Source organism: Saccopteryx leptura, chromosome 1 (genome assembly GCF_036850995.1).
Source record: "Saccopteryx leptura isolate mSacLep1 chromosome 1, mSacLep1_pri_phased_curated, whole genome shotgun sequence".
In the NCBI taxonomy this organism is placed as follows: domain Eukaryota; kingdom Metazoa; phylum Chordata; class Mammalia; order Chiroptera; family Emballonuridae; genus Saccopteryx; species Saccopteryx leptura.
In genome coordinates this window covers 68,688,477-68,712,002 of record NC_089503.1, presented here as the reverse complement: position 1 = coordinate 68,712,002, position 23,526 = coordinate 68,688,477, and the positions used below count along the sequence as shown (strand labels likewise).

General features: G+C 43.6%; 1 protein-coding gene across 4 annotated transcripts in view; it reads left to right on the top strand.

Moving 5' to 3' along the window:
• The window catches only part of RAB30 (RAB30, member RAS oncogene family), a 104,223-nt gene that overhangs the window by 71,961 nt on the left and 8,736 nt on the right, over positions 1 to 23,526 (top strand). For all 4 annotated transcript variants that reach the window (XM_066369623.1, XM_066369643.1, XM_066369649.1 and 1 more), the window contains 3 exons: positions 12,247 to 12,347; positions 16,788 to 16,871; positions 21,840 to 22,023. In XM_066369623.1, the coding sequence (XP_066225720.1) occupies positions 12,255 to 12,347; positions 16,788 to 16,871; positions 21,840 to 22,023 (361 nt within the window). In that variant the 5' untranslated portion in view covers positions 12,247 to 12,254. The remainder of the gene's footprint in view (positions 1 to 12,246; positions 12,348 to 16,787; positions 16,872 to 21,839; positions 22,024 to 23,526) is intronic.

Genomic DNA, 23,526 nt, shown 5'->3' with positions numbered 1-23,526 from the left:
GGGGGACATTGATTTACCTCCCATCATCAGTATTCCAGGGTCCCATTTCTCCATATTCTTTCTGGTATAGAATGAACTTTGCCAGTCATTGCTGAAAAATGGTTTCTGATTATACATTCATTATAGTTTTCAATATAAATCATAATTTTTATTTAAAATTAAAATATATGATTATAATTTATAATTATGAAGTATAAATTCATTAGAGTCTGATTTGCTCTTATGAGTAAGGCTTATCATTTAAAAAATGTTAGTACCATTTTTGTTTTCTGTTTTATAAACTATCTCTTCATGTCGTTTGCCCATTTTTTCTGTTCTGTTATTCAATTTTTCTTGATTTGTAGAAACTCTTTATTTAGGAAGTCAGTCTTTAGTTATATGCATTGCAGATATATATATATATATTTTGTATTTTTCTGAAGCCGGAAACGGGGAGAGACAGTCAGACAGACTCCCGCATGCGCCCGACCAGGATCCACCCAGCACGCCCACCAGGGGGCGACGCTCTGCCCACCAGGGTGCGATGCTCTGCCCCTCCGGGGTGTCGCTCTGCTGCGACCAGAGCCACTCTAGCACCTGGGGCAGAGGCCGAGGAGCCATCCCCAGCGCCTGGGCCATCCTTGCTCCAACGGAGCCTCGGCTGCAGGAGGGGAAGAGAGAGACAGAGAGGAAGGAGAGGGGGAGGGGTGGAGAAGCAGATGGGTGCTTCTCCTGTGTGCCCTGGCTGGGAATCGAACCTGGGACCTCTGCACGCCAGGCCGACGCTCTACCACTGAGCCAACCGGCCAGGGATTGCAGATATTTTAATCAGTTCATTTTTTATTGTTTTTTCATGCAGACTTTTTAAAAAGTTTAAGTAGTCACATTGGTCAATTTCTTTATTTATGGCTTTTATTTTGAATAGTTCTTAGAAGATCATCCCACTTAAAGATTTTGTATATATCATGGTTTCTTCTAGTACTTATATGCTTTTCTCTTTAAAAGGCCAAATTTTTAATTCCTCTCGAATTTTATTTATCTCTCCATTTTATTATTTAAAAGAAATTTATGAGAGCGAGCAAGCTAGGAAGTAGATGGGCAAAAGAGAAAGGAAAGGAGAGAGGAAGGAAGAGAGAGCGGGAAGTATCAATTCGTAGTTGCTTTCACTTCAGTTGTGCATTGATTGCTTCTCCTATGTGCCTTGACCAGGGATTGGACCTCTGGCTTCAGCCAAGCCAGGGACTTCTTGCTCAAGCCAGTGACCTCAAGCTGGCAACCTTTGGGATGTGTTGTCAATCCCGTGCTCAAGCCAAAGAACCGTGCTCTAGCTGGTGACCTTAGTGTCTGGAGCCAGCAACTCCAGCATTTGGAGCTGGCAACCTCAATGTTCGGGGTCAGTGCTCCATCCTTTGCACCACCATAGATCAGGCTCTATTTTATTTATTTACTTTTCAATAAGTTTACATCTTGAGGGGTAGAGCATTACATGGATTCTGTGTCCAATGGCTTTAGCAGGAAGGTTGCTTCAGAATTTGGCACAAGCCATTCACTGTTCCCATGAGTGCGTTACCTTTCCCAAGATGACTCTGGTTTTGTTTGGTTTGCCACCAGGAGTCACTGTGTTCTTTGCCTTGTACACATAAGCACATCTCTTGCCTAGATGGAATTCAGTTTCATCTCAAGCATAAACACCAATTTTAAGAAGAGCTGTGCCCTCGCTAGTTGGCTCAGTGGTAGAGCTTTGGCCCAGCGTGTGGATGTCCCTGGTTCGATTCTGGGTCAGGGCACACAGGAGAAGTGCCCATCTGCTCCCCCCCCCCCATTACTCTCCTACAGCCATGGCTCGATTAGACCGAGTTGGCCCTGGGCACTGAGGATGGCTCCTTGGCCTCCGCCTCAGGTGTTAAACAACATGGCTCCTGTTGCAATGGAGCTAAGGCCCCATATGGACAGAGCATCGCCCCCTAGTGGGCTTGCTGGGTGGATCCCAGTTGGGGTGCATGCGGAAGTCTTGTCTCTCTGCCTCCCCTCCTCTCACTAAAAAAGAAGAGCTGTGTGCTCCCTCTGGTTCCAGAGACCCTGCTTATAGCTGGCAAAAATGGCCTCGTGAGAGAAGTCCTGTTCCTGAGAGGCCGCCACAGGCCCCATGATAGTGGGAAAAGCTGAAATTTATTCTAGCATAAAGAGTGAGGTAGAGTTCCAATTTAACTTTTTCCCAGAAAGATGTGGGCTTTGAATCATGCACTTTTACTCACTGTAATTTTGAACAAATTAATTAACCTCTCTGAAACTCAATTTTCTTATCTGTATAATGAGGCTGTTAAAAAGGTTAAATAAGATTAAGTATGGAAAAAACATTTAGCATAGTTCCTGGCACATATTAAGTGTTCAAATCATGGTCCAAATACTCAGGAACCTGGGACTACATCATGTGTTCCAGCAAAGGAGAGAAGTTCTAGGTGGCTGGTGTAGAGGTCACCTTGCAACTCGCTAGTGTGTGACTTAGGGTGAGTCACTTTATCACCTACACCCTCAGTTTCCTCACCTGCATATTTAATGATAAGAAGCAATTCATGAGATCATTGCAGGTCCAGGTTAGATCACATCTGTTAAAGCAACGGTTGTAACCTGTAAGGACCATGTAAAAATTCTGGAGATTATGGCCTGGTGAACGAGGAGTAGCTGTGGTGCAGGTGGGTGTTTGAATTCTCTGGCCAAGGAGAGTAATTACTTTGAAATAATATGAAATTAACAGCTGATGTAAAGCAGGTGAGCTTGCAGCAGTTGATTATAGTAATGTTTAGTAATTGCCTTCTAGTAATTAGGCAATAATGAGCTTCCTGAGACAGAACCTTGTTAGAGCGAAAGATGGATCAAATGCTCTCAATTCAGCGTGTACATCTTGAGCACAGCGGACATGAGTGTCTTGTTGAAGTATGCTTCTCCTTAAGGACATAGGGGCAATAGATAGGTAGAGCACATCCCTCCAGCAGGCGAGGGCACATGCCTAGATGTACTTGGAGGAAGGTCCACATTGCTCTGGGGTTGTCCAGGAGGGAGAGACTTTGCCTGCAGAGCCCTGTTTGCCAGTCTGAGACTGGTCCCCAAAGTGTGGCCCTGCATCCAAAGAGCCCCTGTGTAGTAATGCCTTCTTCAATGTCACTTGCCCCTTTTTATTCCTTGTTTGGTTGTTTTGGATTCACCCATCACATCCTATTGCTTATGCTCTGCCCATCTCCCTCCACACCTTCCAGGGGCCCTGGGGTTGTGCTTAGGGCCCCTGTTTCTCCTAGGTTTGCCGACTCACATTTTCCCTGGGTGGGATTGCCCGATGAAATATAAGATGCCCGGTTAAATTTGAATTTCACATAAACAACTAATAATTTTTTAGTGTAAGTCTGTCCCACATAGTATCTGGTTCACACTTTTATACTAAAAATTTATTCATAAGTCCATCTCATGTTTGGAACAAATATATTAAAATGTGCTGCTATTAGAAATTCAGATATGTAATGTTTACTGGGTGTCCTGTTTCTCCTTCTTTCCCTCCCTCCTTCCCTTCTTTCCTTGCTCTCTTCCTTTATTCATCTAGCAATCATGCCTGCATGGCCCTGATTTCACATGCTGTAAACTGGCATTTACCACACTCACATTTCATGGAGCCCTAGTAGCAAAGGAGGTTCAAAGATGTTAGGAAAGAATTCTGGCCTAAAATCACGCTTGGTAAATCCTGGCTTAAACAGAGTTAGCTAGTTTTCTTCATTATAGCAATTTCTAGAACCTTTTACATCTCCAACATTTTGTTGTGGCATGTAGTATTTTGCAAAGGTATGTCCCTACCCACGCCTCCCCATTCTGGAGAGTTCAGGGTCACAGGAGTGAGTGTTGAATGGATGCTTGCGGTCTCTGTTTGTAGACTATGAGTTCTAATTTTGGGTTTTGGGACAATACCCCTCTATAGAAAAATTGACAACTTTGTATAATGTTCTGTTTCTGTTTTTAAAAGCCATAAATTTATAAAATATACACATAGATGTGAGTATATTTAAATTAAAAAACTAGAAGGATATATACCAAAATATTAACTGTCATCACAGTAATGAGTGTGGATAGGGAAAGATTATAGATGATTTTCATTCCTTTTCTTTTGGCTGTATGTTCTGTGATCTGTAAATATCAGATATGACTCTGTCAGAGGGTTAAAAGTTTTTGATTATTTTAAAAAGGGTTACTATTCCATGTATTATTTTATTTGCCTCCCAAGCAATTCAGTGATAGAGGTTCTAGTACCCCCATTCTGTGGAGGAGGAAATACGCAGTTCCGTAGCAGGCTCAGGTCTCTTGATGTCATTATCATGCTGCCTCTTTGGTACAAGACGGGCAGCACACCCTGTCCTGGGAAGGGGTCGTGGCGCCCATCTACCTAGACCCCTCAGTTTACAGACCAAGGTTGAGACCCTGAAAGGGAAAAGGACTCTAGTGAGACTCATGATTTTTGAACAAGGACACGTCCTTAAAGTATCTCTTTCTTGGGTTGGGTCTGGGGATCAGAAGGCAGGACAAGGATCTGGCCTTTATTCCCCAGGAGCCTTGACTTTATCTGTTACACTACACCAGAAGGGCAGATGGGAACACGTTGTGCTGTATGACAGTGAATACAGTTTTGTTTTGTTTTTAAAAAGGTCACTTGATAAATGATTTATGTTGATAAAGTCACATTGCTTAGACTTTATTTTTAAGCTTTGCAAAGTATATTTTCCTATATCTTTTTTTTCCTATATCTTTTTTTAAGCTCATTTTTTCATCTATTTTTCCTTTTCAAATTCTAGGCATATATCCATTTATTTAGAGCTATTGTGGAGATTATGCTATTTGGGGTTTTGCTTGTTTATCTGAGTAGTGATACTGTTTATATTATCTGGTGTAGTTACATGGATGAAAGATGACTGAGTTGTGGGGGTGGTATGCAGGGAAAAGTCTTGAGTCTAGCTCCTGAAAGAAATCTGAGCTCAGAAGGCACAGTGAGGAGCAGTGCTTGTATAGTGTGGGATCAGTGTGAGACCCTATCAATGTGGGTGTGCTGCTCCCAGAACAGGGAGATTCTAGAGCACTGTAGTTCAGTGGGGCTGGCGTTCCATGTAGCCGAGCCTCCGGCTCTCGTACAGATACAGCAGTGTTGTCAACTATGAGGCAAGGGGCAGCAGCATCCTATTTCAGGAGTTAGGCTTTGGAGTTGACTGGATCCGGGTTGGAATCCTGGTCCTAAGACTAACGAGCTGAACATGTTTAGGATAAACTCTCTGTGCCTCAGTTTCTCTTCTGAAAGCTAGGGATGTTAATAATAATCCCTACCTTATAGGGTTGTTGTGAGCATTCAGTGAGTGAATACATGTAGAGAGGACCTGGCGTGTCATGAACATTGAGTAAGTGTCAGCTATTACTATGATTAACAATAATAGAATATAAAACTCCTAGAATACTGCTCAGCCAGGAGCATATCTTGGCACATGTTTGCTCCCCAGACAAGTGTGAGTTTGTTGTCAATTTAGGGCTGGGTGTAACTGACTGCTTCGGAATGAGTTTCCCTTCCTGGGGAAGCTGCCCCATCCCCTGGTGATCGGTGATGCCTGAGTTGTTCTATCACTTACCGAACAGGTGGGCTTCCTCAGAGTGCAGTTTCCAGAGAATTTTTGTGAGTGTTTCATTCAGTATTGTGTTTTCTATCAGAAATAAAACAATTACCACAGCAGGTAACCTGGAGTTTACAGCTCAGCGTTAGCCGCAGACAGCCTGCGTTTTTAAAGAGACCAAACACTTTTCCCCCAGATGTATATTAAAAAAAAATTCAACAGAGCATTACAGTAATTTCTTTTAGAAAGGAGAAGGGCACTAATTTTCATTCTGTGGCTTGCTCCAGTGGTAACTACATGAGGCTTGACTATGAATGTTGACTCTGACCAAGTAACTCTTTGCCTTTCTTTCATGGAGATGCATCATTTGGGCAGTTAACTTCCTCTTATGAGCCCTGTTTCTCAGGTCTTTTTTTTTTTTTTTTTTTTTTTTTTTCATTTTTCCAAAGCTGGAAACGGGGAGAGACAGTCAGACAGACTCCCGCTTGCGCCTGACCAGGATCCACCCAGCACGCCCACCAGGGGCGATGCTCTGCCCACCAGGGGGCAATGCTCTGCCCACCAGGGGGCGATGCTCTGCCCCTCCGGGGCGTCACTCTGCAGTGACCAGAGCCACTCTAGCGCCTGGGGCAGAGGCCAAGGAGCCATCCCCAGTGCCCGGGCCATCTTTGCTCCAATGGAGCCTTGGCTGCGGGAGGGGAAGAGAGAGACAGAGAGGAAGGAGGGGGTGGGGGGGTGGAGAAGCAAATGGGCGCTTCTCCTATGTGCCCTGGCCGGGAATCGAATCCGGGTCCCCCGCATGCCAGGCCAACGCTCTACTGCTGAGCCAACCGGCCAGGGCAGGTCTTTTTATTGGGATGCTGTCCTCTGGATTCCCTGCTTGTTCTTTTGACCTCTGTAAACATGGAGAAGTAAACGTGGGGCAAACAATCTGAGCACAGAAAAAGAATGCAGCCCCGTCCTGTGTTCCTGTTCACAGGCTATGGAAGCAGTGAGTTGTGGGTTCTCAGAGTCTCAAGTCTTTCCGCTGTCCTTGTGTTTGTCTCTGAGTTTTATTTTCTTTTCACTGTCACTAGTTTGAGCTTTGATTAACATATTATGTCCCTGAGACTTTATTCAGAATTTGACCTTGATTCTTGTTTAGATTACTACAGTGTGGTAGAAAAGCATTTTGCATTCGAAGCCAGAAGAGAAAAAAGGGAAATCATACTTCTTAAGTGTTTTTACCCTTTATTGTTTAATTCATCAGATCTTTCTTAAGCTCCCACTATGACCCAGGTATTGTCAAGGCACCTCAGGGTATTGGTTCAAAGAAGTGGGTGCTGGACCCAGGCTGTCTGGGTTTGAATCCCAGCTCCACAGCTTAAATGGGACCCAGCATTACATGGGGCTTTAACTTTTTCTTTTTAGACTTTATCTATTGATTTTAGAGAGATGTTAGAGAAAAAGAGGGGAGCAGGAAGCATATGTGCCTTGACTGGGAAAGCCCAAGGTTTTGAACTGGTGACCTCAGCATTTTTTTTGGTATTTTTCTAAAGCTGGAAACGGGGAGGCAGTCAGACAGACTCCCACATGTGCCCGACCGGGATCCACGCGGCATGTCCACCAGGGGGCGATGCTCTACCCATCTGGGGTGTTGCTCTGTTGCAACCAGAGCCATTCTAGCGCCTGAGGCAGAGGCCATAGAGCCATCCTCAGTGCCTGGGCCAACTTTGCTCCAATGGAGCCTTGGCTGCGGAAGGAAAAGAGAGAGACAGAGAGGAAGGAGAGGGGGAGGGGTGGAGAAGCAGATGGGCGCTTCTCCTGTGTGCCCTGGCCGGGAATCGAACCTGGGACTCCTGCACGCCAGGCCGACGCTCTACCACTGAGCCAACCGGCCAGGGCCTAACCTCAGCATTTTAGGTCAACGTTTTATCCACTGCACTGCAACAGGTCTGGCAACATTTTTTTTTAGGTTTTCATTTCTGACATGGTTTAAAAAAATTTTTTTTTTATTTTAGAGAGAGAAGAAGGGAGAGAGAGACAGACAGAAACATCAATCTGGTCCTGTATGTGCCCTGACTGGGATTTGAACCTACAACCTTTGATCCTCAGGATGAAGCTCTAACTAACTGAACTATCTGGCCAGGGCTTAACAACTTTTTATTTACCTTCTGTTCTGCTTCAGTGTCCCCATTTGTCAAGTTAGGATGCTAATAGCATCCACCTGATAGGCTTACTTGGAGAATGAAATGAATCAATAATATAGAGTGAGATGATGATGATGACAATGACGGGACAGGTTAGGATCAGGACTGAACTGTTTGTTATTCTCACGCTGCTCACAGTCCTGCGTGTGTGTGTGTGTGCGTGTGTGTATGTGTTTAGGACCAAGGTGCTCAGCATGGTGTTGGTGTGTGAGACCAATATATATGATTAAGTATAGTAAAGCATGGTGAGTGTTACTGAAGGAGAGGGGAAGGGCGTTGGGAGAGCATGTACCAGGGTGCCGCCTCCCTCATAATCAGAGAAGCACACGAGAGAGTGATGTTTAAGCTGAGATCTGAAGGAGGAATAAACGATAGCTAGGCTAGGGGCGCTGAGGGGAGGTTGTGTTCTGTGTTCTGTGCAGAAGGAACAGTATATGTGAAAGTCTGAAAAGAAAAATCTCGTGGTGTTTAAGAAACTGAAGAAATCAGTGGGTGTAGAGCATGGGGTGTGAGGAGAGTGGTGAGAGATGGCACTGGCAGTAATGACGGCTGAAACCAGACGATGGAAAACGTGTGAGTCACATTGTGGATTTTGAGTAAGAGCCAGGATCTATTCTTGGGGGTTTTCTTATTTTTTATTTATTTTTTTATTATTTAAAACATTTTTCCATTGATCAGAGAGAAAGAGAAAGAGGAAGGGGTGGGAAGGCAGGGAGAGGAGCATCAATCTGTTGTTTCACTTAATCGGTCCATTTAGTTGTGTACTCATTGGTTGCTTCTCGTATGTGCCCTAACTCTGGGTTGAATCTGTGAACTCTGGTGCACCAGGTCAACACTTTATCCACTGAACACCTGGCCAGGGCCTTGGGTTTCTTATTAATTACTTCAAGCTTCACAACTCTGTGATACAGGTGTTATTAGCCCTCTTTTATTGATGGTGAAGTTAAGACTAAAAAATTTTCACTTGCCCAAAGGCACAGACATAGATGGTAGTTGTATGGCCAGTAGCCACAGCCACCATCACAGCCGCCTGGCCCATGCAGGTTTGCATGTGATTCGGACAGATGGTAATGAAACAATGGAGCCAAGAACTGGTGGGCCATTAGCTTTAATCCTAGCTTGCACTCGGCAGGCAAGAAATACACACAGTGGGAAAACACTTCTCTTTCCATTTAGGGCTCCCAAAGCCACTGACTTATCCGAGTTTCCTAGAGTCAAAGGTTTCTACCTAACCAGCCTTATTCACTTCTGTTTCCCATCTCCTTCTCTCTGCATAAACACTGCACAAACTGGCTTCTCCTTCAGGATTCTGCCATCTTGGCTGCTTCTCCTCTTCTCCACGTGGCCTTTCTCTGCTCTCCTCCAGCATGGGCTCCTCTGCCCCATTTTATAGTGTAGAAATCGAAACCTTTCATCCAATATACAAACAAGGAAGTCTCTGATACAAAGTCACTTATCTGAGGCATAATGGGATTCCTCACGGGAGTGCACCACCCCACATCATGCAACAGTCAAGGGTGTGGGGAAGAGCTTAGTTTTGAAAAGATCTTAGTATTAAAAGGGTGGAAAAGGCTTAGTCTTAAAACTAAGCCTTAGGTATAAAGCCCCTGCCTGCTTACAGCCTGTCCTGCATACCCAATGCAAACTATAAGCGAGTAAACATATATATCATATTTACAAACTTATTTGACCAACAGTAGTACAGTCAGGTTTTGAACCTAGGTTTCTCTGGCTCCAAAGCTCAAGTTCTTTTGATGACACATAGCCTTCTGAACTTGAGGGCTAGCTTTCTTACTTCAGGCTATTCTCTTAATGTCCTTTACTTCAGTTTAATCACTTGCAAACTAGGTAATATAAATAAATACCAGCCTCATAGACTTGTGAAAAAAAATGGAAATGTACATAAAGTGCCAAGTACATTGCCTGGCATACAGCAAGGGTAACGACTTCTTACAGACCCAGGTCTCGACAGAAAAATGTTTCTCTTTCATGATACCATGAACTGACACAGAACCCCATGTGCTGCCAGCTGCGTGTGGCTTGGGTGTCCCAAGGACCAGTTGAAAGCCACATAGAAATCACCTCTGCACACAGGGAATCGATTCCTCAACTACCTGACAGGTCTCAGTACAGTGGGCTCTCCTGCCTGCAACCCTACAGCCGCTCGGGCTTCAGCTGGCTGGTAGGAGTGACCCAAGGCTTCTGCAGCTCTCCGAGCACCCTCCCCCTCCTGGGCTTGCTGTTACCTTTTCTCTTCTCCTCTGGAGTCCGCTGGGCTTGTTCTGCCTGCACCAGAGTGCAATTATAAAATTGAACTCTGCTGTTGATTTGAATTGAATTTAAGTTTGTTGTTTAACATTTCTCATGTTGGTCTTGAAGGCAGAGAGTCTCATCTCTGTATTTCCCATGGTGATTACACAGTATTGTCATAGGTACTTGTGAAGCCAGTGGCCAAGGCCACCATCACAGCTACCTGGTCCATGCAGGTTCGCATTGGATTTGGACAGACGGTAATGAAACTATGGAGCCACGAACTGGTGGGCCATTAGCTTTAATCCTAGCTTGCACCCGGCGGGCAAGTAAAAACACACACTGGGCTCCAAAACCCACTCATTCAGTGCTCACAAAGCTACTTACTTATCCGAGTTTCCTAGAATCAAAGGTGTCTACCTCACCAGCCTCATTCTCCTTTGTTCCCCATCTCCTTCTCTGCACAAACTCTGCACTAACTGGCTTCTCCTTTAGCACTCCACCATCTTGGCTGCCTCTCTACTCTCCTCCACATGGGTTTACTCTGCTCTCTGCTCAAATGATAATCTCAGGAACCAAGAGAGCAAGCTCCCGGTCTGCCCAATTTTATAGTGCAGAAATCAAAACTTTTAATCTTATATGCAAAATAGGGAAGTCTCTAATACAAAGTCACTTGTCTGAGGCATGATGGGATTGTACCACCCCACATCAAAAAGGGTGGGAAAGGCTTAGTCCTAAAACCAAGCCCCAGGCTACAAGGATCCTGCCTGCCCACAGCCCATCCAACACACATTAATATCACCTAGGCGACGGGCATCTATGTGGGCAGCGCCATCTTTAACAAAGTGAGCATAATATATTTTATCTGCCCAACAGTACTCAATAGATTACAATTGTTTTCACTAGGATAGGGCTTTATGGATAGCAAGGCTCTTTTATATAGTTGGTTTTTTTTTTTTACATCTTCGCAACAGTTCTCTGAAGTAGAGTGTATAGTATTCTTTTTCGCACAATTGGAGAAACTAAAGCCTACACTTAAGCAATATGACTGTTAATTAATTCTTTAATTCTAGAGTTGTTATTTATTAGGTGTACCTCTATCCTGTGGGCTAGTAAAACAGAGCTGAAAGATGTAATCTTGCCTGACCTGTGGTGGTGCAGTGGATAGAGCGTTGACCTAGAATGATGAGGTCATTAGTTTGAAACCCTGGGCTTGCCCCGTCAAGGCACATATGGAAAACAACTATGAGTTAATGCTTCCAGCTCCTACCCCTCACCTCTTTCTCTCTCCTCTCTCTAAAATCACTAAATAAATTTTTTTTTTTTTTTAAAAAAAGGATGTAGTCCTTTCCTTCACAGATAAAGGGACAGACATTTGAACAAATAACTGTACATAGCAAATGAATTTTGGGAAAAGAGGAATGATGAACGTGTTTAACTTTATTTGGAGAGTATCAGTGAGAATTTCAAAGAGTAAGAGATGGCTGCATTGGACCTTAAAGAATTGACCTTATCATGCAGAAAGAGTGGGGGGGGGGGCGTCCTGGACAGAGGAAGTAACATACATCAAAGCCCCTCAGAGTGGGGATGGCACTATGGACGCCCTGCAGCATCGGTGTGGAGGGCAGGACGTGGATGGCAGTGGGTGGTGGGAGAAGAGAAAGATGGAGGTAATTCCTATTGGGGAGGCCTTAGGACCTCCAGGTCTATAAGGGACTGAAAGGTTCCTTCCTGGCTTCTTGCCTTCAGTCGGTCTCCCAGCCCCCAGCCCAGAGGCATACACAGCCCCAACCTAACCACTGTGAAGCTGTGGGCAGACTCTCCTTTGCCCTGGTTCCTTGCACCCCAGCTGGTCTGCATGTAGATTTGCAATGTACTTTCCACGCCAAAAGAAAACCCATCTTATCACATGAGCAACCTGTGGCCTGACTACTTGGAAGAATAAAGGTCACCAGGTGAAAGAACATCTGTGTCATTTACTCTTTGTGGTGTGAGGTGGCTGGGAAGGAATGAAGTCCATCTGTGACCAAACACCTATGTTCCTGTGTCGCTGGTGGAGTCACCAGAGGGGAGCATTAAATTGCCCTTCAAATGAGTCAGACCGTTGTTCCCGAGGAGACAGGGCCGGCGCAGCGTGAGCTCTGTGGGCAGGTCTGACCAGGCCCCGTCTCACTCTTGCCTGTTTGTTTGCCTTGCAGCTGTGTAAATGAGTATGGAAGATTATGATTTCCTGTTTAAAATTGTTTTAATTGGCAATGCTGGTGTGGGGAAGACGTGCCTAGTCCGACGATTCACTCAGGTAAGAGAACTCGGAAGTCCAGGGTTGGCTTTCTCCATCTGGCCTGAGGGTTAGAAGGAACTAATAGGACAGGTCTGGCCCATAGCCAGCCTCTGGCTGCCGGTTATTAACGCAGCCTTTGAAAGAGCACCAGCTTTGTAGCCTAGACTAGGGCTTTTTATTTTTTTATTGACTTGATTGGGGTGACATTGGTTAATAAAATTATACAGGTTTCAGATGTACAGTTCGCTAACACATCATCTGTACACTGTAGTGTGTGTTCACCGCCCCAAGTCAAGTCTCCTCCATCACCATCCTTCCCCCTATCGTCCTCCCCCTCCCGTACTCCCCTTCCCCTCCTGTAATCCCCACACTGATGTGTCTGCTAGTCTTTTCTTTGCTTAATCCCTTCACCTTTTCCACCCAGCTCCACAACCCCCTTCTTTTCTGACAGCTGTTCTCTGTATCAATGAATCTGTGTCTATTTTACTTGTTAGTTCACTTTGTTCATTAGATTCCACATATAAGTGAGATCATATGGTCCTTGGCATATTTCACTTAGCATAATGCTCTCCAGATCCACCGTTGCTGTCGTGAAAGGTAAGATTTTCATCTATTTTACAGCTGAGTAGTAGCCATTGTGTAAATGTACCACAGCTTTTTTATCCACTCATCTACTGATAGACACCTGTGCTGCCTCCAGATCTTGGCTGTTGTAAATAACGCTGAGGAACCTAGGGGTGCATGTATTCTTCCAAATTAGTGTTTCGGGTTTTTTTGATATATTCCCTAAGTGGAATTGCTGGGTCATAAGGAAGTTCCATTTTTAGTTTTTTGAGAGACTAGAGCTTTTTAAGCCACCTCAAGGGAGCATGGCTCTGTGGTCACCGCCTCCCTCCCACGCCTCTTTTGGCTTCCTGTAATGAAAGGGGCGAGTCGTTTGCTTTCAATGTGCAGCATCAAAAATAGATTATTAGATTCATAAATAGATTATTAGTTAATAATAATCTAAAGATGAAAACAAATGAATCTGGACAGCAAATTAAGCCTAAAATATATCTTTTAAATACAAATTAAACCAATCAAACTCCTTGCCTATGTCCTCTCAAGTCCTCCCAGAAAACTGAGAGAATCATTTTGGTTCAGAACCTAATACGCTGATTTTTCTAGATCTATTAAATGGGAATGAAATGAGAACAGAGATGGACTGTTTGAACTAAATAATATGTTCCCTCTGGGTTGAGTACTTATCTTAATATCTAAGTACCAGTTCTTTTGGTGCTGCCCTTTTGAGAATTTCTGCCAGAGATTATATATTGTTTTTATACAGAAATAGTAGAAAATTATTCTGAGGTTGACCTTCTTTTGTGTTTTTCCGGAAAAGATATGAATGGTGTCCTTTTCAGGATATCACGCATGCATCTTGCATTTTCATAAAGTGCTAGTTGGGAAAGTTGAAACTAGCTCTTCTATGTGAGGCAGAGGGCAACCCAATGCGGAGAAAGGACACTGGCTTGACAGGACACGGGTTCTAGTCCCAGCTCTGCCCCTGGCTCAGCCTGTGAGCCTGGGTAAATTACTCACCTTTGTTGGGCCTCCCCGCCTCCATGCACAGGAGGGGCCTGGTGCTCTCCAAAGCCCCTTTCAGCCACAACAGTCTGGTTCTGTAGAAAACTGGAGAGGCAGATTGGATAAGATAAACAGCGTTAGGACAGAGAGCCACCTTTGGAATTGCCAGGTTTTCCCCATTATATTTAATGACACAACACAATTCATGCTTTTTACTAAGTTTTAGCCTGGTGAAATCAAAAGTAACAAGCTCATGTGCCTGTTCTCAGTCAAAACAACTTAGCGTTACATTGGAAACTCCAACTGGTTTTCCTTCTGCCTAACATTCGTGATCTTTTCTGCTTTATTTATTTATTTATTTATTTACTTATTTATTTAGTGACAGAGAGAGAGGGAATGATAGGGTCAGACAGACAGGAAGGGAGAGAGATGAAAAGCATCAATTCTTCATTGTAGCACCTTAGTTCTATTCATTGTTTGCTTTTTCATATGTGCCTTGACTGTGGGGCTACAGCAGAATGAGTGACCCCTTGCTCAAGCCAGCGACCTTTGGGCTTAAGCCAGTGACCATGGGTCATGTCTATGATCCCACGCTCAAGTCAGTGACCCCACACTCAAGCTGGTGAGCTCGGGGTTTTGAACCTGGGTCATCTGTGTCCCAGTCTGACGCTCTATTCACTGCACCACTACCTGGGAAGGCTGATCTTTTCTGCTTTTGGCAGGAGGACAAGACTGCAGAGATGTAGAGAAGTTTTCAGTCCCCTTTTCAAAAATTCCTTTAACCTTTTCTTATCGGGAGATTTCTTAGAGATTATCCAGCCCACTCCTCTCATTTTATGGATGAAAAACTCAGGTCCAGAGGGATGACATAACTTCTTAGTATCTCATATCATGTAAGTGGCAAGGATAGTATTAGAACCAAGGTCTCCTGGTTCTTGGCCTTATCAATTTTTTATCTTCTGCATATTCTAACCTCTAAAATCTTGCCTTTTTTTTAAAAAGCACAAACCTTGTTATTATAGGTAAAAATGCTTCCATATTTGAACACTAATTTTTACCAATAAGTACACCATCCCGTATTTTTCATTTCTATTTTTCACCCCTCAGCTCTCCCCAAAGTTTGTATTTCATAGAGAGGATTATGTTCGTTTTTGTTATTTAGTAGACTGTTGAAATGAATTGGATTCAGCTGTTTTTGAGGCATGAGGAGTTGGGGAACAAACGGAGAGGAGAAGATGTTGGGAAGGATTTGTTTTATTTTTCGGCATTGGTTAGACTGCAAAACAGCTGGAGCTATAAACTTGAAGCTTGGCAGCCTTGTGTTTGAGCCAAACCAAAATAGGAGAAAATTGATTCAATATTTGTAAGTAAAGTTATGAATGTTTATGTTTACATCTTTTGCAGACAGGCAATGGAACACTTCCTGTTAGTTTGAAGCTCAGTCTTTTAAGTTTAAACTAAATTAAAGAATTATCTTGCTCAGGAATGGCCTTAATTAAAGATGGTTCAATCTTAGCTGCCAAAGCTAATAAATTCCATTTTACTTTAATTTCTGGAAATTTTGGAATATAAGTAAAGAGAAAAGAGAAAGTAGGTGAAGGGTTCTTTCATGATAGAATTCTAGCTCTCTCCCTAAGCTGACAGGAAATATTATGTAAGAGTAAATTACATTATACATGTTATTTTAATGGAATCTTTCTAGGGTAGCTTCCAGCTTGAGGTAAAGCGGTTTTTTTGTTTTGTTTTGAAATGCTTGCATTAGTCACAGACTCATGGAGTTTGAGGCCCAGAGAGGGGAACTGGTTTGCCTCATGTCACACAGAGATCCTACGGCTCATTTACACCTAATGGTTTAGTATTTCTCCTAGACTTTCTCCCTGAATGACTTTGTTTTCTTCAGTTATCTTCCCAGTGTCATTGTTCCTGATTTCATGTAATTACATAGTTATCACTCTCAGGGCGGAGGGAAACCCAAAAGCTTCTCTGGGCTGTTCATTTTCCTTACACTGAGCTCTCGTTGGTCTCTTCTACTGCTGTTCACCTCCCTTGCTGTCCACGCTTGAGACTGAAACCTCTTTCAGAGAACCAGCCCGTTCACTCTCACCCTACAGTCCTGATCCCATCATCCCTGTGGCTCCATGCTTCTTAGTCTTATCTTTGTGCCTGTTCTTTCTGTTTCATTTTTGAAATCGGATCCTCCTGCCCTTCCCCAATTCTCTTCCTTCACCCTCTGTCTTCTTCTCCCTTATTTGTCCCCCTTTAGCTTTCTTTCCTTTTTTTTTTTTTTTTTTTCCTGTATTTTTCTGAAGCCGGAAACGGGGAGAGACAGTCAGACAGACTCCCGCATGCGCCCGACCGGGATCCACCCGGCACGCCCACCAGGGGGCGATGCTCTGCCCCTCCGGGGCGTCGTTCTGTTGCGACCAGAGCCACTCTAGCGCCTGGGGCAGAGGCCGAGGAGCCATCCCCAGCGCCTGGGCCATCTTTGCTCCAGTGGAGCCTCAGCTGCGGGAGGGGAAGAGAGAGACATAGAGAAAGGAGAGGGGGAGGGGTGGAGAAGCAGATGGGCGCTTCTCCTGTGTGCCCTGGCTGGGAATCGAACCCGGGACTTCTGCACGCCAGGCCGATGCTCTACCACTAAGCCAACCAGCCAGGGCCCTTTCTTTTTCTTTTAGGATTTCTCTCCCTCTTTCTTCCTCCATTTGCCTTCCCTCAAAACATACATACATGTGAAGTTAAATTAAACAGGGTTCCCAGGACACTAACTAGAGCTTTTTTCCTACTAGTTAACTCAGGCAAAGGAAGGGGCTGATGATGAATAGTGATGGGGGGGGGGGGAGAATTTCATTCAAATGAAAGATTTGCTTAATTGTTCCACTATTTCTTCTTTAGGGTCTTTTCCCCCCAGGTCAAGGAGCTACAATTGGAGTTGATTTTATGATTAAGACAGTGGAGATTAATGGTGAAAAAGTAAAGGTAAGATGTTAAGTGGTCAATAAGGCTTTTATTGTGCTGTTAGAGGAAGCAGTGTTTTCATAACATTTATCATATCTCCTAATTGAAACCCACATTGAAAATAATATACTCAGCCATGACAGCTTATTTGCAAACAGAGGTCACTCCCTTTATGGGGGCAAATAGGGGGTTTGGATAATGCATTCACAGATGGGAGGACAGAGAAAGAAGGGCTAATGCAAGCTTGTCTTGTCTTCTGTCACATCAGAAGGGATGTAAAAACAAGGAAGAAATTTCTTTTTGGGATCTCCTTAGTTGGGCCAGTAGGTGGTGCTACCTCTTCTGAGGTAGCAGCCCCATGAAAGAACCAATGTCTTCCTACATTGGTTATGTCTTATTCAGTCACATGTATCATTTACTGTCTCCCATCATACCCCCTATTCCTAGCAAGGGAGAAATACTAAGTGAGGGGTTCAGGAGGGATCCACCATCTCTCCCTTCCCCTTTGTGGCCTGTAGATAGTTTGGTACCTATAAGAACTATGGTGTCTGATAACAGGAGAAGGGAGACAGTGTTTATCTAGTATCTACTGTGTCAGTCCCTCTGTTGGGTGATTTTGCATGTGTTATCCTATTTAACTTAATCCTTACTATAAGTCTTGTGACGTAAATAGTAAATCATCTTCATTTTATAGGTTTCAGAGAGGTTGTGTGACTCATTTATCTTTAGAGTTAAGAAAGGAGGTAGGCAGGATCTGAACCATTTTGTGAGCTAGTGCAACCTGTTGCCTCCCTGGAGTCTGCCCTGCCATGAAAGGAGAAGGAATGGAGGCACAAGAAACTGATCACCTTGGAGCAAGGAAAGAAAGAAGGTGATGGAAAGGTAGAGAGACTTGCCCCTTGGAGTTAGTGAAATTCCACTATAGATCTTCCAGGGCTGAGGCCCATGGAAAGAAGCTGCCACTCCGGCATCAGCTGCACAGTGAAAACTGTGGCATCAGAATCCCAGCTAGATCCCAACCCAAGCTTCCCAAGTTTGAGTCCTTGTCATTTGCATTCTTCCCCCATATGTACCTGCACTCCTGCCTTCAAATGCTTAGGGAAGGGCAGACACACTCCAGGGTGCTGTCTCTTGCAGCATTTCATAGACACACAGAGAACTGTTTAGGACAAGGTTCCTGAATGGGAACAGAAGCTTGTCCAGTGGTGACTCCATGGAGTGGCTCCTTACTGCAGCATTTACACCAAGTACAACAGTGACGAAGAGCCGGGGCTCTGGAAAACAGAAACGGTGCAAAATCCACATGAATGCCAGCTGGAAAGCTCAGGAAAATGGCGCGCTGGGGGTGGGGGGCAGGGCGGAGAAGGCCCCAGGGTCTGGGGATCGGCAGGAGACAGAGTGTGCACCGAGCAGGTGTTGGCAGGGGCAGCCGCTTGCAGCGGTCTGTTGTTCAGCAGAGCGCAGGTGGATGCCACCTCCAGGAGTTGAGTAAAAATAATGACTGGTTTAGGCATTTTACTTCCAAGTGTTTGGGTTTCCCATTTATGTACATGTATATGTTTGAGTGAATCCCGTTGACCAGAATTGTTAGTGCCTGCTGTATGCCAAGCACTGGGAATGAACTGGGCTGAGGAAGAAATAGTCCCTACTGTTAAAGAACAGGCTTTTCACCTTGGCTGGGTATCTCAGCTGGTTGTAGCATTGTCCTTATATGCCAGTGTTGCAGGTTCGATCCCCGGTCAGGGCACACACAGGAATCAACCAATGAATGTATAAATAGATGGAATAATAAAAAAATAGATAAAGAACAAGCTTTTCTATTGTAAATAAATGCCTAATAAGTAAAACTCTAAGCTAGGTCACATTTTAACTTTAGATTATGGCAATGAAGTTTTTTTACTTCTCTCTAACCAGGTATATTTTGCATAGATATACACATCTATTTGTTCATTCGACCATTTATTCATCTATCCTGTGTTATAGTAGATGCTTCATTCCAAGCACTGTGTTAGGTAAATCACCTTTGCTCCCGAGTAACTGTCTTCTAGCTCAAACATTTATCTATGAAAACTTCTTTAAAATCCTACCAATCAATACATAGAATTAATTCTTCCTTTGTGATTTCCACAATTCTTTGTCATTCAGTTAGTCATTATTCAAATGTTTCCATCATGTAATATGTAGCATGTTAGGAAGGCACTAGAGGTATAAAGTTAAGGAAAAGACAGTCCTTGCCCTTACAGAACTCAATCTAGGAGACACACCAGTAAACCAATGACTGGAATAGGTTATTGTGACAGTAAGGCAACAGAGGTGTAGGTAGTGGGGTAAAGAAGAGAGCAGATGAACCACGCAGCCCCATGATGGAGGTGAGTAGTTAGAAAGGCCATGGCTATGGTAATGAGAACATGACTGGCATGAGACCAATACTAGGAGGCACTTTCTCCTGCTGGAGCCTCTTTAAAAGAATGTCCCATATTTTATTATGGGTAGTTACTGTTGTGTTTATCTTCCCTATAGATTGTGAGCCCTTTGAGATCAGGGATTGTGTTTTATTCATCTTTGTACCCTAACTGTGCTTAGTACAGTGCTCTGCATATATTACTGAGCTATAAATGCTGAAAAGGGCGTGACCTGGTGGTGGCACAGTGGATACAGCATCGGACTGGGATGTGGAGGACCCAGGTTCGAGACTCCGAGGTCGCCAGCTTGAGCGCGGGCTCATCTGGTTTGAGCAAGGCCCACCAGCTTGAGCCCAAGGTTGCTGGCTTGAGCAAGGGGTCACTCAGTCTGCTGTAGCCCCATGGTCAAGGCACATATGAGAAAGCAATCAATGAACAATAAGATGCTGCAATGAAGAATTGATGCTTCTCATCTCTCTCCCTTCCTGTCTGTCTGTCCCTATCTGTCCCTCTCTCTGACTCTCTCTGCCACACACACAAAAAAAAAAATGCTGAAAAGGAGCAAATGAATTGAAGAGAGAATGGTGGAACCAAGGTGAATGATGAAGGCAATGGGATATGGAGATCCCAAGACTCAACTATGAGGCTAGAAATAGTTAGCCTCCTATGAGGACACATCTTGGCAAGGCAATACAGTCACTTTTTTAGAATAGATTTCAGTGGCTTTAATTCTCAAAGCTCTTCTCAAGATCTGCCAATCATGAGAACATAGTGATTTCTAATGATGGATAGTATAAAATCCCATCACAAGCATATTTCAGTGTTCAATGTGGCATTAAAACAATAGCCTGTTGTTCTGAGACCCTTTCAGAAGGCAACCACATCCCTGTGTTTGGGGTAGAGCAGAGAAATAACTTCTGTCCCAGCAAAAGCCAGAGCTCCTGTGTGGTCGCCTTCAGCACACAACTTTCACGTACACTATCAGAGTAGCTGTTAACTCCAAATCAGAGGACAGCCCTTGTGCTACTGATTGGGTTACTTGTCACCCATGTTTCCTTGGCTAAGATGGTATGAGCAGAGGGTGACATCAACTGATCTGTCCTCTTGGGATGCTGCAGGACATTTAAATCAGTCTCCAGGAGCAAACACAGCACAGTGGTGTGAAATGAGCCCTCACCTGGGAATGAGGCCTGGAGTCTGAGTCCCAGCTGTGTGAGTAACCAGTTAGCAGATGGAGCTTCCTGTTAATGAAGGGGAGGCACAAACTTGCCTAACCCATTGGATTGTTGTAAGGATCAGGTGAGACCAGCAACAAATATTTGAACACCTTACTATTTTCCAGACACTCTATTTGATGCAGGGAAAACTCTAAGTAAAATGGACATTGACATTCCCCTCAGGAAGCTTTCAGTTCAGTGAGAAAGACAGCTATTAAACAAATTATTACAGCTAAATAAATGATTTAAATGTGTCAGGTGCCATGAGGAAGAATAACAAGATGGGTTGCGGGAGCCTGTGTGGGGGTGGGAGGTGGGGATGGGGAAGGGGAACCTGTCTAATCTGAGGCTACCAGAAGGCCTTCTCTGAGGAAATGATGTTCTGTTAACGGGGTGAATGCATTTTGCGACGTGCAGTTTATGCAATTAGAAGGGAAGACTATTATTATTGTCATTTCTCAAGGCCTTTTGCATGCAGCGGTCTCTCTGGAGAACAGTTCTCTTTCAGTATCTTCTGCTCTGTGCAGAGAAATTCGGGGAGAAGTGATTTTTTTCTTTGTTATGAGATCCATCAGTTATTAGGTCATAGAACTGGTAGATGATTTCGGAAACTGAATTTTTAGCAGGTTCACATGTTTATTAACCTCTTTTCATAAAGAAACTGCTGAAACCTAAAGAGACTAAGTGACTTGCTCAAGGTCACAGAGCTTAGAAGTACTGGAGGAAAATTATTATTTTTGTCTGCTGTGGCATTGTTCCTGTTCACTAACAAAGATACTACCTTAATATATTCATTTGAATTTTGAACTTGAAAAGGTGGTGAAGTTGGATTTTCTCCCTCTCCAGTTGTTGACTGACACACCAACAATCACAGAATGGCAGCTTGCCCTGTATCCTGACTTTTTATGGCATTGTGGTGCAGAGCATGGACTCTGGGACCCTAGTGCCTGGTGGAATTGGCCCTGGAGTGAACGTACTGGCTGTGAGGTGTTGAGCAAGTTAATTAGTGTCTCTATGCCTCACATGAGACTTGGATATAGTAAAAGTACCTACCTCATAGTTATTGTGGGAATTATGTGTTATGACATATAGAGTGCTTAGAATAGAGATGAACACATAATAAATGCTCAGTAAGGGTTTTCTTTTTCTTTTTTTAAAGAGTAAAGGGGAAACTTTTAAATCTAACAAAGAAAATATCCAAAGCAAGCCCCTGTCTTTAACCAGACATATACATTTAAAAAAAATTTTTTTAGTACTTTTTTATTATGGCAGAAAATAACTATGCAATTATTTGAGTGAAGGTGTTCCCACTTCTAAAGTATCTTTCTTTTCTGCTTCTCCAACCTGACCCTCCTCGTATACCTGTACAGCTTCAGATTTGGGACACAGCCGGTCAGGAGAGATTCCGGTCCATTACCCAGAGCTATTACCGAAGCGCCAATGCCTTGATCCTCACCTATGACATAACCTGTGAGGAATCCTTCCGTTGCCTTCCTGAGTGGCTGCGGGAAATAGAACAATATGCGAGCAACAAAGTCATCACTGTGCTAGTCGGTAAGTAAGGGCTAATGCGGGAAATTGATTTTTGGGGCATCAGAGAATTTGTAATCACATAAAGCTTGTGCCTTGGTACCTTCCAAGAATATAGTCTACAGCTATATAATTCAAGCAGTGAACATTAAGTTCTGCAGTTGAAGAGAAAATGAACTAGGTCCTATCCCATGGTGATGGTTTAGAAAAGTAAAGGAGAAAGTACTGCAGATAGATTTTTCTGTCAATGTCAGCTGTAGGGAAGAAGGTATACTGCCATGAAGTTATGTGGCTGCTAAACTTTATTGTATGTCCATTCGTGAGATCATGAAATTGCTGGTCTAGAATTAAAATATATCTTTTATGTTGATAAGGAATTCATTATGAAGCAATTGTTTTTTGCCTAAGAAGTGGACTTTGGCTGATTTTTTCCCCTCTTTATATTTATGCTGACTTGAGAAATTCTAATTTTCAAAACGACTCTACTAAGGGAAATTCTGCAGTTTGTTTCTTTTTGTAAGAGAGTAGAACCTCTGTTTAGTATGAGGGAAAAGCAGAAAACGGCCCATGATTTTCTATGGTGACAAATACAACTGATTAAGAATGGAATTACAACAAAATACCAGGTCATTAAAAATTCCTCTAGTGGTGATGGGAAAATGTTAATGATATATGGTTGTTAAAATGTTTTCTTCCTAAGAAGGAACATTACTGTATATTCAAGCAAGACCTGAATTGGAAATCTGGGTAGAGAACCTCAGAAAGGTTATAAAGTATGGCTAATGCTAAGTTAACACCTTATAGTAAGCATTATAGCGCCAGGAATCCTACTAAGACTGTTATGTGTCCTGATCTTTAATTAACAGATGAACAAACCAAGGCTCTGGGAGGTGAAGTTTCTTGCCCAGGGTCACACGGCATGTAAAATCTATCCTAAACCCTGTGTTTATCCAACTTTACTTATTATTTTTGTTAATTTTTAGAGACAGAGAAACATCAACTTGTTGTTCCACTCATCCATGCATTCATTGGTTGATTCTTTTTTTAAAAAATTTCCACTGATTTTAGAGCGAGAAAGAAGATATAGGGGAAAGAGAGAGAATGGAATTACAAGCAAAAGAAAGAAGCATCAACTTGCTCTTTTGCTTAGTTGTTCCATTTGGTTGGGTACTCAATGGTTGTTTCTCATATGTGCCCTGACTGGGGATCAACCCCGTGACCTCAATGTGGTGGGACAATGCTTATCCACTGAGCCACCTGGCCAGGGCCATTGGTTGATTCTTGTATGTGTCCTGAATGGGGAATCAAACCTGCAATCTTGGTATGTTGGTAGGACATTCTAACCAACTGAGCCAGCGCATCTGTCCAGCATTAATATGCTGCTTTGTAACAAATTCCTGGACTCTTCTTTCAGGCTGTTGTGTTGGGTATCTGCCTCTTTATGAACTAATACTCTATACCCAGTCCTAGAAACCCTCTGCATACTGGAGAACCTTTGCCATGAAGCACCTGAAAACCCTCAGCTTT